The sequence below is a fragment of the Pongo abelii genome, chromosome 1 (assembly GCF_028885655.2).
Source record: "Pongo abelii isolate AG06213 chromosome 1, NHGRI_mPonAbe1-v2.0_pri, whole genome shotgun sequence".
In the NCBI taxonomy this organism is placed as follows: Eukaryota; Metazoa; Chordata; class Mammalia; order Primates; family Hominidae; genus Pongo; species Pongo abelii.
In genome coordinates, this window is record NC_071985.2 from 17,786,511 (window position 1) to 17,802,309 (window position 15,799).

At 39.8% G+C, this 15,799-nt stretch overlaps 1 protein-coding gene and 1 long non-coding RNA gene across 3 annotated transcripts in view; one reads left to right on the plus strand and one right to left on the minus strand.

Moving 5' to 3' along the window:
- The window catches only part of TSNAX (translin associated factor X), a 38,007-nt gene extending 36,963 nt beyond the window's left edge, over positions 1-1,044 (minus strand). Inside the window, exons 1-2 of one of the 2 annotated variants that reach the window (XR_002915606.3) lie at positions 870-1,044; positions 339-443 (exon numbers count right to left, since the gene is read on the minus strand). Coding sequence is in view for 1 of the 2 variants with exons in the window: in NM_001131907.2 (NP_001125379.1) it covers positions 339-443; positions 870-885 (121 nt within the window). In the remaining variant the exon portion in view is untranslated. 2 annotated transcript variants of the gene reach the window in all.
- Positions 1,045-1,104: 60 nt separating this feature from the next.
- On the plus strand, positions 1,105-8,219 carry LOC129060969 (uncharacterized). Its single transcript, XR_008527885.2, has 3 exons — positions 1,105-1,274; positions 2,285-2,362; positions 6,381-8,219. It is a non-coding gene; the product is annotated as an uncharacterized LOC129060969 (long non-coding RNA).
- The last annotated feature ends 7,580 nt before the right edge of the window (positions 8,220-15,799 follow it).

A 15,799-nucleotide genomic window follows, 5' to 3' on the forward strand; every position in this document is an offset into this window, starting at 1 on the left:
ACAAATACACACTAAATGAAAATATATTTTAGCATATAACAGCAGTAAATATTATCAGGTACACAATTCTTGAGTATGTGACGTGTCTAATATTAATTAGCTAAGGTTTACTGTTTCTTGTGTTTAAGTCATGTTTACCTGATTACTAATATTTCTCTTAACGGGACATAAAAGTGCAGGCCTTTGTAATCCAGACTTTTAGGGTAGATCTAGCGCCACCACAAAACCTCCAGCTAAAGTTTCACATCTAAATTCTTAGGGACTGTTTTCTTGCGCATAACCATGGCTAAATAATTTTGTTCTCTCCCCTTCATCAACTTACATTGCAGAGAACTTACATTTAAAGGCCAACATCACGGGTGAAGATGAATTAACATCCTTCCCTTCTCTTCTTTGGTTATGTGGGAAATTGTCATGCTTCCTTTTCCTGAACCCTCCTGATCCTTATATAGAGAAGAAAAAAGTTAGAGAGGGATCTTCCATCACCAAGTTTGCAAAACAGAACACAGGCAAACCTCCTCCTTGCTTTAAAACCAGATACCCACAGGGCCCTCGCCTTAGACGCTTTCCCCGCAGACTGACAGAGATGCTGCCCAGGCCTTTCCAAGCAAATCATCCGAGTTTCCACCAACTGGTGCTATGATCTGGCATTACAGCAATTACTGAACTAGGATAAAATCACACCTCAAAGATTTAAGAAAAAAGGAGGTGTAAACAGGGCCGATCTGGCCGGGGAGAGAACCAGAGCTGCCGCCCCCGAGTCTGCAAGCGACGAAGGCATCCTTCAAGGGTGAAAAGGGGAAAATTGCATACAAAGACTGGAGAACCTCCCCCTCTGGATAAATAACGCCCCGTGTTAAGGACGCCACCTTCTTTGTTGCTCATGTCGTCACAGCCTATGGTGAGACGAGCGGAGACTGAAGGACCTGGAGCAAGAGGAGTGCGCGAGGTACAGGCCGAGAGAACCTGGGAAATCAGCCTCCAGAAAAACGCTTTGCAGCCGGGCCGACTACAACGCAGTGGCCGGAAATCTCCCCTCACGTACTTCCGGCCTGCATCCGGAGGGGAAGGGAGGCCGTCGCCGCTGGCTCCGCCCACCGCGTGGTCCGGGGACCACCACCCCCCCGCCGCGCGAGCGTACTATTGCGGCCGCCCTCTGCTGTGCCTGAAGACAGAAGCGACTCTACACGCCTCACAGTATGCACTGTCACTAAAAAGACGATGCGTCCTCCTGGAGCTGAGATCTTTGTGATCGTGGGACAGCGACGAAAAACGTACGTAATTTTTTTCTGAAGGCACCTTCGGGACACCTGACTCTTCCCGCAGCGTGGGCCCAGCTTCGCGCGCGGTGCATCGTGGGGGTTGTAGTTCGTCCGCGGGAGCGCGCCCTCCGGTGCCCTGGGCAAGGGGTGTGAGATACAAGCGAGCGAGCCCTCGAGTTCTTCGGGGCATGTGGGAAGGTTTTTTTCAGGATCCAGGCAGAACCTTACAGAGCTGGGAGTTTTTTAACTTTCCATTCCTGGCAGTGACGCCAGGAGCTTTAAGTGATGGAAATGTGCAAGTCAATCAGTGGATGGTGTTAGTACTGTTTTCTCTTATGAAGATCAAGCCTGCCCTTCGGGTCTACTTCCACCTTTTCCCCCTGCCTGTCTCCCACCGTCTCCCTCCTCTCCACTGGTTCTCAGGAGCCAGACAGCCTGTGTTCAATTTGCCTCCACGGAGTGGTTGTGTGACCTTGATGAAGCACACAACTTCTTTGCCTCAGTTTCCTTATCTGTAACATAGGGATAGAATAGTACCCGCCTTGTAGGGTTATTTGAGGATGAAAGGAGTTAAGGCTCGTGAAGACGCTCTTTCACATATAACTGCTCAATTAAATATTAAATACCATACTCCTCTCCCACCAGGGCTCTCCCAAACAAAATGACAGAGAGAAAGCTGAGTAATAGCAGGTGTGTTCCACTAAACTGTGGGCCTTTCATTATGAGCAGGTGCTGCCATATCTAGACTTTGTGCCCCCCCAAGCCCTAGTGCTTCTCAGCGCTGTGATCCGGCCCCATGTAAGCTTCCGTCAATGTTTGTTGAAAAATCACGTTCCTGGCGTCAGGATGGGTAACTAGGTGGCAATTCAGCACCGTCTAGAGAGAAATTCAGGCCGAGGCTTGGTAAGTGGGGTGCCCTAGGCCTAGTACAGAAAACACAAGTACATTTTAAGCTTTCTCTAAATAACCTCTATATTGTAGTCATGTGTTGTACACACAGTCTTTTCTCCTTGTTAATTTAGGAACAAAAGAACAGTAAATGGAATAACTTGGCTAGAATATGGCAGTAACTACAAGGCATGTTCTGCTCTGGCACGAAGGTAACCACCACTCATATCTCTGCAGCCCTGTGAATACGTGAATTGACTAAGCAGATTCCTTGAGGATAAAGTAGGCTCCTCCTGGGGACCTTGCTTGTTGGGCTACTTGCTTTGTGGATGTTAAACAGATAATTCTCATGAGTTTGAGTGACATCTGATCTACCAGTATTCCCCCTACTCTGATTAGAAATGACTTGACCATGCCAAAAAGAATAAAAGACAGCTCTGATACAAATCTAGCCATTTTAATGTGACTCCCTCTAGATCCAGGGAAGCCAGTACTTACGAACCTTTTCAGAGTCAATACTTACTGTATTGTACCATAGTCGAGGAAAAGCGTATTTTTCCTAACTCTCCTGGAGTAGCACATCCCAAGATCTCAACTTTCCAAAACCTAGATCAACTATATTTCTTTTCTTTCTCCAGCCACTACTCCCCTAGCCTGTTCAACTACAGCTATGTTACCTGAACTGCTTTCCACTCTTTCCCATAAATGTAATGATTAGAACACTAAGTTTCATAACCTATAATGACTTCTGAAAGTATTTAAGGGAGGTGAATCCCAGGAGCACTTTCCCAGCACTTATTTGCATATGTATTTACCCCAGGCTTCCCCAGGTGTCCCAACTTGTAGCTACTCTTTTGTCAGGAAATAGATTTCAACGTCTGTAACAACCTGCATCCCTACCCTGTCTCCTTGTTTTATTGCTTCAGATGCAAACACATAGTTTTGGTACTTGGCAAAACAGTTTTTTGTTTGTTTTTTAAAGGAAGACAACCACCCCAAGTCAGGGAGAGGAAGGTAAAGATTTTTAGTAAGACCTTACCTCTGATGTTGTTTTTACTTGTTATTGTTGCTTTTTTTTTTTTTTTTTTGACACGGTTTCACTCTGTCACCCAGGCTGCAGTCCACGGCTCACTCACTACAGCCTCGACCTCCTCAGGCTCAAGTGATCCTCCCACCTCAGCCTCCCAGGTTGTTGGGACTACAGGCACATGCTACTATGCACGGCTAATTGTTTTTTTTCTCTCTCTATTTTGTGGAGACAGGGTTTCGCCATGTTGGCCAGGCTGGTCTCAAACTCCGGGGCTCAAGTGATCCACCTGCCTAGGCCTCCCAAAGTGCTGGGATTACAGTGAGCCACTGTGCCTGGCCCCCTGTTGCATTCTAATTGCCTATATTTTACTCTGAATGAAGCACTAAGCCTTTCAATTGCATGGTGGTTATTCAGTTCATAAATCCTCTCATTGGTCACCATTTGATTAAGAGAAAAATCGCATATCAAAACTGGTTTGGGAGGCCAAGGCGTGCAGATCATTTGAGTCAGGAGTTCGAGACCAGCCTGGCCAACATGGTGAAACAGTTTCTACTAAAAAATACAAAAATTATCTGGGCGTGGTGGCACATACCTGTAATCCCCAGAGGCTAAGGCAGAAGAATCTCCTGAACCCAGGGGGTTTGTTTGCAGTAAGCCAAGATAGCGCCACTGACCTCCAGCGTGGGCCACACAACAAGACTTCACCTCAAAAAAAAAACAAAAACTTGTTTTGGATATTGAAAGAAAATCATGTAATCCAGTAAAGAGAAGATAATTAAGAGATTATCTATTTCAACATTTCCCTCACTTAGTTATTACATAAATAACTAAATCCTGGGGTAGAAGAGACCGTGGGGAATTGTAAGAATCTGGAGTTTCTGTTTTTTAAAAGATAACCATAATATTTAAAAGATATCTGTGGGATCCAGAGTGGTATTGTGAAGTATACACATTACCTTTATTGTGAATAAATTCAAAGATTTATTTTTCAAGCAATGCTAGGATGTAGTAGGAGAAAATGATGTTCCAGTTTTATAACACAAGAAAGAGAAGCTCATATTGAAGAAGTAAAGAGTGATGGGTAAAACCACAATGAGATATCACTTCAAATCCACTAGGATGACTATGTTTAAAAAGAAGACAGAAAATAATAATTGGTGAAGATATGAAGAAATTGGAACCCTGATCAATTGCTGGTAGGAATGTAAAATGGTCCAGCCACTATAGAAGACAATTTGGCAGTTCCTCAAAGAGCTGGACATAGAATTACCATATGACCCAGCAATTCCACTGTTAACTATATACCTTGAACACAAATGTTCATAGCAGCACTACTCACAATAACCAAAAAGTAGAAATAACCCAAATGTCTCTCAGTAGATAAATGGATAAACAAAATGATATATCATTTGGCAATAAAAAGGAATGAAGTACTATTCATGCGGCAACATGGATGAAACTTGAAAACATTATGCGGAGTGAAAGGAGTCAGTCACAAAAGACCACTTATTATATGATTCCATATATACAAAATATCCAAAATAGGCAAATCTATAGATAGAAAGTAGATTCATGGTTGCCTAGGGCTAGGAGCCATGGAACAGTGAGGTGGAGGGGTGATAGCTAAAGGATGTGGGGTTTCTTTGTGAGGAGACGGAAATGTTCTAAAATTGACTAGGGTGATGGTTTCACCTATTTGTGAATATACTAAAAAACTGTTGAATCAGTCAGTTTAAATGATGAGTTACATGTGAATTATACTTCAATGAAGCTATTAAAACAAATTTTTAAAAGTATTGGGAAACATTCCTTTCAAGTCTTGTAAATATATTGTGTATATATATGTAAATTTACTATATATATGTAAATATATAGATAATTCAATGTTATTAGGAAAAAGCATTAAACAATATGGCTTAAGTTTATTTGTATTTTTATTTCTTTATTTTTTTTTGAGATGGAGTCTCGTTCTGTTGCCCAGGCTGGAGTGCAATAGTACAATCTTGGCTCACTGCAACCTCCGCCTCCCGGCTTCAAGCGATTCTTCTGCCTCAGCCTCCTGAGTAGCTGGGATTACAGGTGTGCGCCACCATGCCCAGCTAATTTTTTTTTTTTTGTAGTTTCAGTAAAGATGGGGTTTCACCATGTTGGCCAGGCTAGTCTCGAACTCCTGACCTTGTGATCCGCCCACCTCAGCCTCCCAAAATGCTGAGATTACAGGTGTGAGCTACCCTGCCTGGCCAGCTTAAGTTTATTTTTAATACTCCATAATAAAAAAGTATGTAAAGTACTTTATAGGTTTGACAATATTTCAACAAATATTTCTGTGCCTGGTTTATGCCTGCCAATGTGATTGGTGCCATACAGGATGCAAACATTTACTATCTCTACTTCTCCCATTCTTCTTGATCTATCTCTAATCAGGCTTTCACCCCATCATTTCTCAGAAACTGCTCTTGTCAAAATCTAGGGATTTTGCAATGACTTCCGCATTGCAAAATCTGATCGTCAGTTCTTACTTCTCATCTCACTTGGCCCTGAAGCAGCATTTAAAACAGCTGTCATTCGCTGTGTCTAGAAACCACATTCTCTTGACTCTCCTTCTATAATATCTCAGTAGCCACTTCTTCCCAGTCCTTTATAGTTTCTCCTTACCTCCCCAAACACTGAATTGCTGCAGAAGTCCTCCTCTCTTCTCTATTACTTACTCCCTTGTTGATCCCATTCTTATGGTTTTAAATGCCATCTATAATCTAACAATTCCCCCACTTTATATATTCAGTTCAGAAAACTCACAAATCCAGTCCAAACTCATATCAAATTACCTATTTACTATATTCTCGAGTGTCTAACAAGCTTCTCAAAATTAACATGTCTAAAACTGAACATAGCCATCTTCCAATACCTACTTCTTCAGCAGTGTTCCCTATTTCAGTTAATTTCTATTCTTCCAGCAGATCAGACTAAACACTAGAGTCATCTCTTTCCCATTCCATATCCTATTTGCTATGGATTGAATTGTGACCACCCTCCCCCCCAAATTCATGTTGAAGCCTAACCCTTAGTGTGACTATATTTGGAGATAGGGCTTTTAGGAGATAAGTAAGGTTAAATGAGGTCATAAGAGTGGTGTTTTGATCCATTAGGATTGGATTGGTGGCTTTACAAGAAAATATCTCTTTCTCTGTCCATGCACCAAGGAAAGGCTACATTTCTTTCTCCGTCCGTGCACCAAGGAAAGGTTTTGATCCATTAGGATTGGTGGCCTCGTAAGAAAAGATCTCTTTCTCTTTCCATACACCAAGGAAAGGCTATTTGAAGATAGAGCAAGAAGGTGGTTATCTACAAGCCAAGAAGAGAGTCCTCACCAAAACACAACCATGCTGGTACCCTGATCTTCAACTTCCAGTCTTGAGCTTTTGAGAAAATAAACTTTTATTGTTTAAGCCACCCAGTCTATGGTATTTTGTTATGGCAGCCTGAGTAGACTAAGATACTTTTTATTACCAAAATCCTTTTGGATCTACCTTCAAAACATATTCATATTACAACTAGTCTCCCCAAATTCTGTTAGTACCTTAACTCAAGTTACTATCATCTGTCACTTGAAATAGAGCAATAGCCTCCTAACTACATACGGATGTCAATCCTCCTCATTGAGATGCAGTCCATTTCCTCCCTGAAACTGAGCAGGCCTTTTGACTTACTTTGACCAATAGAATTTGAAGCAATGATGCTGAGCCAGTTCTGGGCCTAGCCCTTAAGGAGACGTGACACTTTCTACTTTAGCTCTCTCGGAACTTTGAGTCACCATGTGAGAAGTCTGATTACCCATTCGCAAGTGAAGCCTAAACAGCCCCTGTTCCTTCCAGACAACCAACCTGAGGCACCAGACACATGAGTGAAGCCATCTTGCACTTCCCAGTCACAGCCAAACTCACTCCTGAGTGCATCTGCATGATGAACCCAGAAATCCCCACCACGGAGCAAAGGATCCATCCAGTCAACCCAAAGAATCATGAAAAATAATAAATTGTTGTTTTAAAGTTCTTCAGTTTTGGAATAGCTTGTTATGCAACAATACATAATTAATACACCGGTCTCCCACTTTCAAGTTTGATTAACTTTCAGCTATTTTTCCACACAGCAGGCAGAGTGATTCCATTAAAACATACATCAGATAATGTCACTGCACTAAGTAAACTCTACAAGGACTCTCATCTCCCTCAGAGTAAAGGTCACAGTTGTTACAAGGCCCTACGTAATGTGGCCCTCACCACCACTCCATTACCTTTTTCTTATCTACTATTTGCTAACTTTGCTTTGTCCTCTTTTCTGTTCTGAAACAGGCTAGGCATGGTCCTGCCTCAAGGCCTTTGCACCATCTACTCTGTCTGCTTGGATTGTTCTTCCCACAGATTTTTTGCTCCCTTCTTCCTTCATGAAGAAATATCATGAAATGTCCTTCCTTCATGAAATGTCACCTTCTCTTTGAGGCCTTCTGTAGTACCCCAAATAATAGCCCCCAAAGATATCCACATCCTTATCCCCAGAACCTGTGAATGTGTTATCTTAATGGCAAAAGTGACTTTGCAAATGTGATTATATTTAAGGATCTTAAGGTGGAGATTATCCTGGATTATCCAGAAGGGCCCAATGTAATCACAAGGGCCCTTGTAAGTGAAAGGGGAGGCAACAGAGAGAAGGAGATGTCATAATGAAAACAGATCCAAGTGATGAGATTGCTGGCTGGGGTGGAGGTGGAGGGGGGTACAATCCAAGGAATGCAAGAAGCCTCTAAAAACTAGGAAATGTCAGGGCACAAATTCTCCCCTAGAACCTCAGGAAGAAACTCAGGTTTATGGGCATGATTTTAACCCAATAAGTCCCTTTTCTGACTGCTGACCTCCAAAACTGTAAGATAATAAATTTGTGTTACTTTAAGCCAACTGAGTTTGTGATAATTTAGTTATGGCAGCAATAGAAAACTAGCACACCTTCCTAGCCATCCTATCTAAAATGGCAACCCATGTCCTTCCTGGCACTTCCTATCTCCCTTCCATGTTTTTTTTAAATCATATATACAATATATTTTACTATTTTACTTATTGTCTTTTCCACCAGAAAGTAAACCCCACGTAAATAGGGATTCGTCTGTTTTATTCTTTGTGATATCTCCACTGCCTAGGATAGCATCTGCACATACTGCACACTCAGTACACATTTGTCAAATGAGGTCAGGCGCGGTGGTTCACACCTGTAATCCCAGCACTTTGGGAGGCCAAGGCAGGTGGATCACCTTAGGTTAGGAGTTCGAGACCAGCCTGGCCAACATGGTGAAACCACATCTCTACTAAAAATACAAAAATTAGTTGGGTGTGGTGGCATGTGCCTGTAATCCCAGCTATTTGGGAGGCTGTGGCAGGAGAGTCACTTGAATCTGGGAGGTGGAGGTTGTAGTGAGCCAAGATTGTGCCACTCCACTCCAGCCTGGGCAACGGAGTGAGACTCTGGCTCAAAAAAAAAAAAAAAAAGAAAAAGAAAAAGAAAAAAATACATATTTGTTGAATGAACAAGTGAATAAACAAATGATATGCAAATATATTATCCCTATCTGTAGCTTGCCTTTTAATTTTGTTATAGTAACTTTGGTTGAAAGGAAGTTCTAAAATCTTTAATATAATCAAATGTATCAATCTTTTCAACTTGTATATTTTATTCCTTGTTTAATCAACTCTGTCTTATATCAAAATTATAACAGTATTACCCTGTATTTTCTTATAAAAGTTTTAAATCTTTTCTTTTTCCACTTAGATCATTAATCAAGTTGGAATTGTTGTTATATAGTGGTAAATGATTGTCCCAGGACCACATATTGAATATTTTATTATTTCTCCACTAACTTGTAACAACACAGTGGTTATATATCCTGTTTATACATGGGTCTGTCTCTAGGTTTCCTGTTCTGTTCCAGTGGTCTGTTTGCTTACCCTTCTACTAATAGCACATTGGCCTAATTACTGTAACTTTATAATATGGCTGAATCTCTGGAAAACCACATACCCCTCCCCACCTCTTTCTACAATATTCTTATATTTTGCAACTGGCCTTTACTGTTTTGTATTAGTTTTAACAATACCTATATACCCACATATATTAGATGCTCTTAGCATCACTATTTATAGCATCTAAAAATTGGAAATTATTTAAATGTCCACCAATACATTAGTTAAATAAATTAGGTGATACTCACACAGTGGAATACGATACTGGCTTTCAAAAGAATGAGGTAAATTTACATATTTACATTAAAAGGTATTCAAGATATCAGAAAAAAGGGCAAGTTGCAAAACAATATTTAGAGTAAGAACCTATTCATGAATTTTTAAAAATGTAACTTGGGTTACATGTAGAAAAAAATATGGGCAAGAATACACCAAAATGTTAACAGTGGTTATATCTGAGGATCAGGAATAGGAAGAACATTCACTTTCTAAGGTATGTATTCCTATAATTCGTGGATATGACAATAACCAAGTATTACTTTTACAATAGAATATATAGGTTTTAACTTTGGTTAAAGCAAATATATCTTTTTTTTTTTTTTTTTTTTTTTTTTGAGACAGAGTCTCACTCTGTTGCCCAGGCTGGAGTGCAGTGGCGTGATCTCAGCTCACTGCAAGCTCCGCCTCCCAGGTTCAGGCCATTCTCCTGCCTCAGCCTCCCGAGTAGCTGGTACTACAGGCGCCCGCCACCACGCCCGGCTAATTTTTTGTATTTTTTAGTAGAGACAGGGTTTCACCGTGTTAGCCAGGATGGGCTCGATCTCGCGACCTTGTGATCTGCCCGCCTTGGCCTCCCAAAGTGCTGGGATTACAGGTGTGAGCCACTGCCCCCAGCCGCAAATATATCTTAATGTTAAATGTGTATTTTTCTGATGATAAAATTATGAGAAATGTTATTTTCATTTTTGTTTTCCAAATTGTTTACAATAAGTATACATTATAATAAAGGTGGAAGTATTATTTAGAAAAATATTAACAATGTTTTTTAATATTGGGGTATGGTGATTTTTGTTCCTTCCTCTCTATAGAGCTCGAGTTTTCCATGACAAATTTATTGCTTAATATGCAATTCTGCTTAGCATCCCTTCCTTGAATGAATCACCTTTCATACTCTCCTGGTAAATTGCCCTTCAATAGTCCTGGTATGGCTGCAATTTGAAGGATCTTCACCATTCCAAGCATAGGCTTTGCTGGTGAAGAAGTGATAGAACAAAGGAGAAGAGCATTCATGAAGGAACACTGGCTTGAGACCCTCATTTGTCCCTTTAGGGCTCTTCAAACCACTAACCCAGTGGTTCTCAGCAAAAGTGATTTTCCTCTCAGAAGATGTTTGGCAATGTCTGGGGACCTTTTTAGCTGTCATAACTGGGGAGTGGGAAAGGGTTGCTACTAATATCTAGTGAATAAAAGCCAAGGATACATTTTACAATGCACAGGACAACCTCCCACACACAACAAAGAATTTTTCAGTCCAAAAATGTCAATACTGTAGCAGCTAAGAAACTAAGAAACCCTGTGCCGGGCAGTGGGGGCTTCGCAGCAGGGAGACACCTGCTAACTGACCTTGGCTACCAAAACGAAAGGAAACAGGATCACTGTTTCACAATAGAAGCTGGGAGAAGTACAGCTGGATCACAAGAGATCCCCAGGGGTCCTTTGTTGTATACCATGTGCAGTGGTGAAAATTATCAGCTGATTATAGCAACCCATCACAGACAGAACCATTAAGGATTCAAGCCCCAGGAAATAAAGATGTGCATTGCCCTATCAGGCAAAGAACTTCAACCAGCTTCAGTGTGAACGAAAGATAGGCAAAACATGGAATAGGTGGTAGGAGAGGAAAATACCAGTTATAGCCTCAAGACCAGCTGTACAAAGAAGAGCTATAGGCTCTGCCTCTATTTCTTTGCCTGCTGCATCTTACATTAACATTTTTTTTCCTTTTCTTTACCATGCAATTGTATCTGTGGTATAATGGTGGTTGTTACATTTGCTGTTTGTCCATAATTATGGAGAAAATATTGACCATGAACTAGGGTAGAAATGAACTAAGAGGATCTTGAACTCTGGGAACAGTGGCTTGTGGTAACATTTGGGATATTTTTATTTCTGTTTCCATTGAGTGGTATAAAAATTCCTTTCAAAAGAGGAATTTTCTAAGAAGTTGAACCTCTCCAGGTGCCCAAGAATAGATATCATAAACTTTGGATTGAATAGAAGACAAAAAGAAAAAAAAAATCTGCTTGTAGATAACTGATAGACACAGAGAATTAAGGACCTCACTGATGACTTTCATAGAATTTTTTAAATGCTAATGGAACCAGAGTCAGGTAGGAGAATGTTAGCCTTTAAGGAAATTAGCAATGAGGGATGGACTTTACTTCATAAATTTGTTTTGCCATTTTTGGGGGAGAGGGGGAGCTAACAGCTGCATTTTCAGAATAATCTCTATGTATAAAGTCACATGAATAGATTTCAAAAGTTGTAGTTGGGAAACAGCATCTTCCTTTTATCAAAATTACTTTTTCCATTTAGATCAGTTCAAATCCCTGAATAAATTCCTTTTCTGACAAACTAGTTATAAAGGAGTGTATAGTTGCAATGAAAAACTCTTAATTGGTACAGAAAGTGTTATGAAGAAGAGTTTCAGGGCACAGATCCTCAAGGAAGTGATTATTGAGCTTAGTTGGATCTGAAGACACTGAGGATTCAAAGAGAGTGTTTCTCAGGTAGATTATAACATATAGAGGCAAAAGAGTTATTGTTATTTCCTATGCCAACTGTAATGAAGTGCCTGAAGGAAGGTTTTGGGGGACAAGTGGCATGGTTCCTTAAGTGCTGCCAAACTTTAAAGAAAGACAATGACAGGCTTAAGATAAAAATTGTTGGCTCCAAACAGAAAACCAAGGGCTGTCTTTAACTGCTAAGAGAACGTTTAGGTTACTAGCCTCAGAAATGAAGTAACAAAATCAAACTCAAAATTCGAACCTGTGGACTGTAAAATTGAAGAGTAAGTTGTATTTACAGCATCACCAGATCTCATGCAAAATTAGTGCAGTGATTGGGATAGATTGGAAGACCCTGAGAATTGAAATGAGGAAAGAGAGGAGAATTTGGGTGACTTAGATTCTTCCAAACTCCACTGTGCATTCCTTGCAAGCTGGAATTTCCCAACCCACACATCTAGTGAGGCTATTCTTGTTTTGCTTGAAGATCTTATCACGACCTTGCCTCAGACACTTACTTTGTAGGAGGTGGCCAAATTGTCTCATGCCCCATTTCTATCGCTACTAATTTGCCTTTGTATCTACAATTAGGGCCAATTGCATCAGGCACATGAAGGCCAATTATAAAGTCAAACTCTGAAGAAGAAGGCTCATAAAACAAAACAATTTTGTTTATTTATATGGCAAGAACCTGAAGAATATCAACGATAATGCATTCTTAGAGTGTTAGACGAGGGAAAGGGGAATCATTTAAGATCGAACACCTTAATTGAAAGGTGTTCAAGCAGATGGGAGTGATTTTAGTAGTTTATGTATTTGATTATCTAAAAATAGGACTCAATGGTAGCCAAAAACAAAATGTAATAATTTTGCAAGAAATTTCTTTCTACTAAATACAGGAAGGAATATGGGAATGTTAGAATGGGTTTATCAAATATGTCTACTCAGCCATCATTAACTATGTCCAGTAAGAGGACTCTTTTTGGTAGTCTGGGGGTACAAATAGTTGATTCTGCCATTGAAATGGGCTCTTTGGTTTCAATGGGGTTTATGGGATAATAATTTAAAAAGCAAGGTGGGCATGGTTATTATAATAGACAGCAGGGTAAGAGTAATAATCAAAATGGTTCTAGATCACATAGACCTTAGGACCAAACTGCACACTAAGTTCCTAGCAGATAGAGCCTCACGTAAGCCTCCTTGGTTGAACAACACCGTCCCTCATCTAATTCTCCTCCTGAATAAATTCAGGACTTAGAGATCTTTGGAGAAAAAGCGTGGTAAGATACTCTTGAAGAAGACACCAGCAATAACATCACTAGTAGATTCTTTAAATTATCTTCCTAGGCTTCCACTTAGGGATTTGTGTTCATTTACCAGCGTTATTATGGCACAGACTAACTGGGATCCAGGAAGCTACTATGGTCAGCTGGTAAGTGTGGGAGTTTATTGGGATTAGGTGATGAACAGGGTTGTTGTTTTGTTTTTTGTATGCCTCATGGTGCACTCAATGGGACTCTTAGCCCATTATATTGTCACTTCCTGAATAAATAAATATATAGTTGGAATACAAGTCCTCAACAATTGGCAGAATTTTCACTTTGACCTTCTGATCTGTGAAATATATACTATAATTGTAGGAAGGACCAAGTGGAAATCTTTGAAGCTCTTCCTATGAAAAGGCAAAGCCAAAGCAATACTACATTCCTAGAGAAATCTGAGGCTATTACCATCATCAAAGACTTGCAAGAAACAGGAACGACTATTCTTAGCACATCCCTGTTTAACTTCCTTCTTTGGCCAGTGCAAAATGAGTCTTGGACAGTGAGAGTGTTAATTAGGTAGTGATTCCAATTGCAGGTGTTCTCGGTAGAGTCTCTTTTCTCAAGTAAATCAACACAGCCCCCAGCATCTGAAATTATAGCCATTGATCTAACTGGTTCATTTTTCTTTCCATAAATAAGAAAAGAACATCGGAAGTAGTTTACTTTTACCTCACAGGGATACCAGAACATACTCACTTCTTATGTCAAGGCTGTCAGCTCAACAGCTTTGTGCAAGAATTCAGTCTGCAGAGATTTTGTTCATAATCACTATCCTGTAGGACATTGCTTTGGTCCACTTATCAAGAGAATCATGCTAACTTAAAGTAACATTTTTAAATTTCTTCAGATGTTCAGAGTTCCATCATTTGTAACAGCAAATCAAGAAACTGTCTACATATCAACAATAAGGACATGAACAAAATCATGGTCTACCTATGTGGTATAATATGAAAAAAAATTTACCAAGAACTTGAAATATATTGGCAAATTTTTATATTACTATACTAAGTGAATAAATGGTACAGTATAATCACACTTATGTTTTTTACTATGCACAGAAAATGATATTAACATTATAATCTGCTGGGTGCAGTGGCTCACACCTATAATTTCAGCACTTTGAGAGGCTGATGCAGGAGGCTAGCTTGAGCCCAGGAGTTCAAGACCAGCCTGAGCAACATAGTGAGACCCTGTCTCTACAAATAGTTAAAAAATTAGTGGGGTGGTTGAGCTACTAGGGAGGCTGAGGTGAGAGGATTGCTTGAGTCTAGGAGGTTGAGGCTGCAGTGAGCCGAGATCATGCCACTGCACTCCAGCCTGGGCGACAGAGCAAGACTCCGTCTCAAAAAAATAAATAAATAAATAATAAATAAATAAAATCAATGATAAGGGTTCAAGCAATACATGCACACATATTGGTGAATGGAATCCAAATTCTACAACCATTTTGCAAAGTAATTTGTAAATATATGTCAAGAGCCTTAAAAAATTCATATATAGAACTACCGTTTGACCTAGCAATCCCACTACTGAGCATCTACCCAAAGGAAAAAAAATCATTATATTAAAAAAGACCTGCACTCATATGTTTATTGCAGCACTATGCACGATAGCAAAGTCACAGAATCAACCTAAGTGTCCATCAATGGTTGACTGGATAAAGGAAGTGTGGTACATATACACCATGGAATACTATGCAGCCAAAAAAAGAATAAAATCAGGTCCTTTTTAGCAACATGGATGCAGCTGGAGACCGTTATCCTAAGTGAAGTAACTCAGGAATAGAAAATCAAATACTGCATGTTCTTATAAGTGGGAGCTACACAATGGGTACACATGGCCATAAAGATGGAAGTAATAGAAACTGGGGACTCCAAAGGTAGAAGGGTAGAAGGAGAGTGAGAGTTTAAAATATTACCTATTAGACACAATGTTCTCTGTTTGGATGATGGGTATACTAGAAGCCCAAACTTCACCATTACCCAATATATCCGTGTAACAAATCTGCACGTATACCCCCGAATCTAAAATTTTAAAAAGTTTGTTTTAATGTAATAAACCTACATGTTCTGCACATGTACCCCAGAACTTAAAGTATATAAAAAAAAGTTTGTTTTAGTGTTCTCATTATTTGTTCCGACCATTTCACTCCCAGGAATCTCCCCTAAAATTATTGAGATGCAAATAAAGCTTTAGATACAGAAATTACAGAAATATTCAATGAAGGATCACTTCTATTAATCATACTTGAGAACAACTTAAAACTCTCAAATGTGGGAATAATTATATTAACTCATGACACCTGTATGAAATGAAATATTAATACAGGGTTTATGAGTTAATACAATTATTCAGATTTTGATAACATTTGAAAAGTTTGTGATATGCAGATTTATAAGGCAAGACGTAAGTTCACATATGCTATGATATCAATCTATTAAATATGTGAATTTTATGGAAATACTGATTCAGAAACACAAGTCAGCATAATATATGGCCAAGG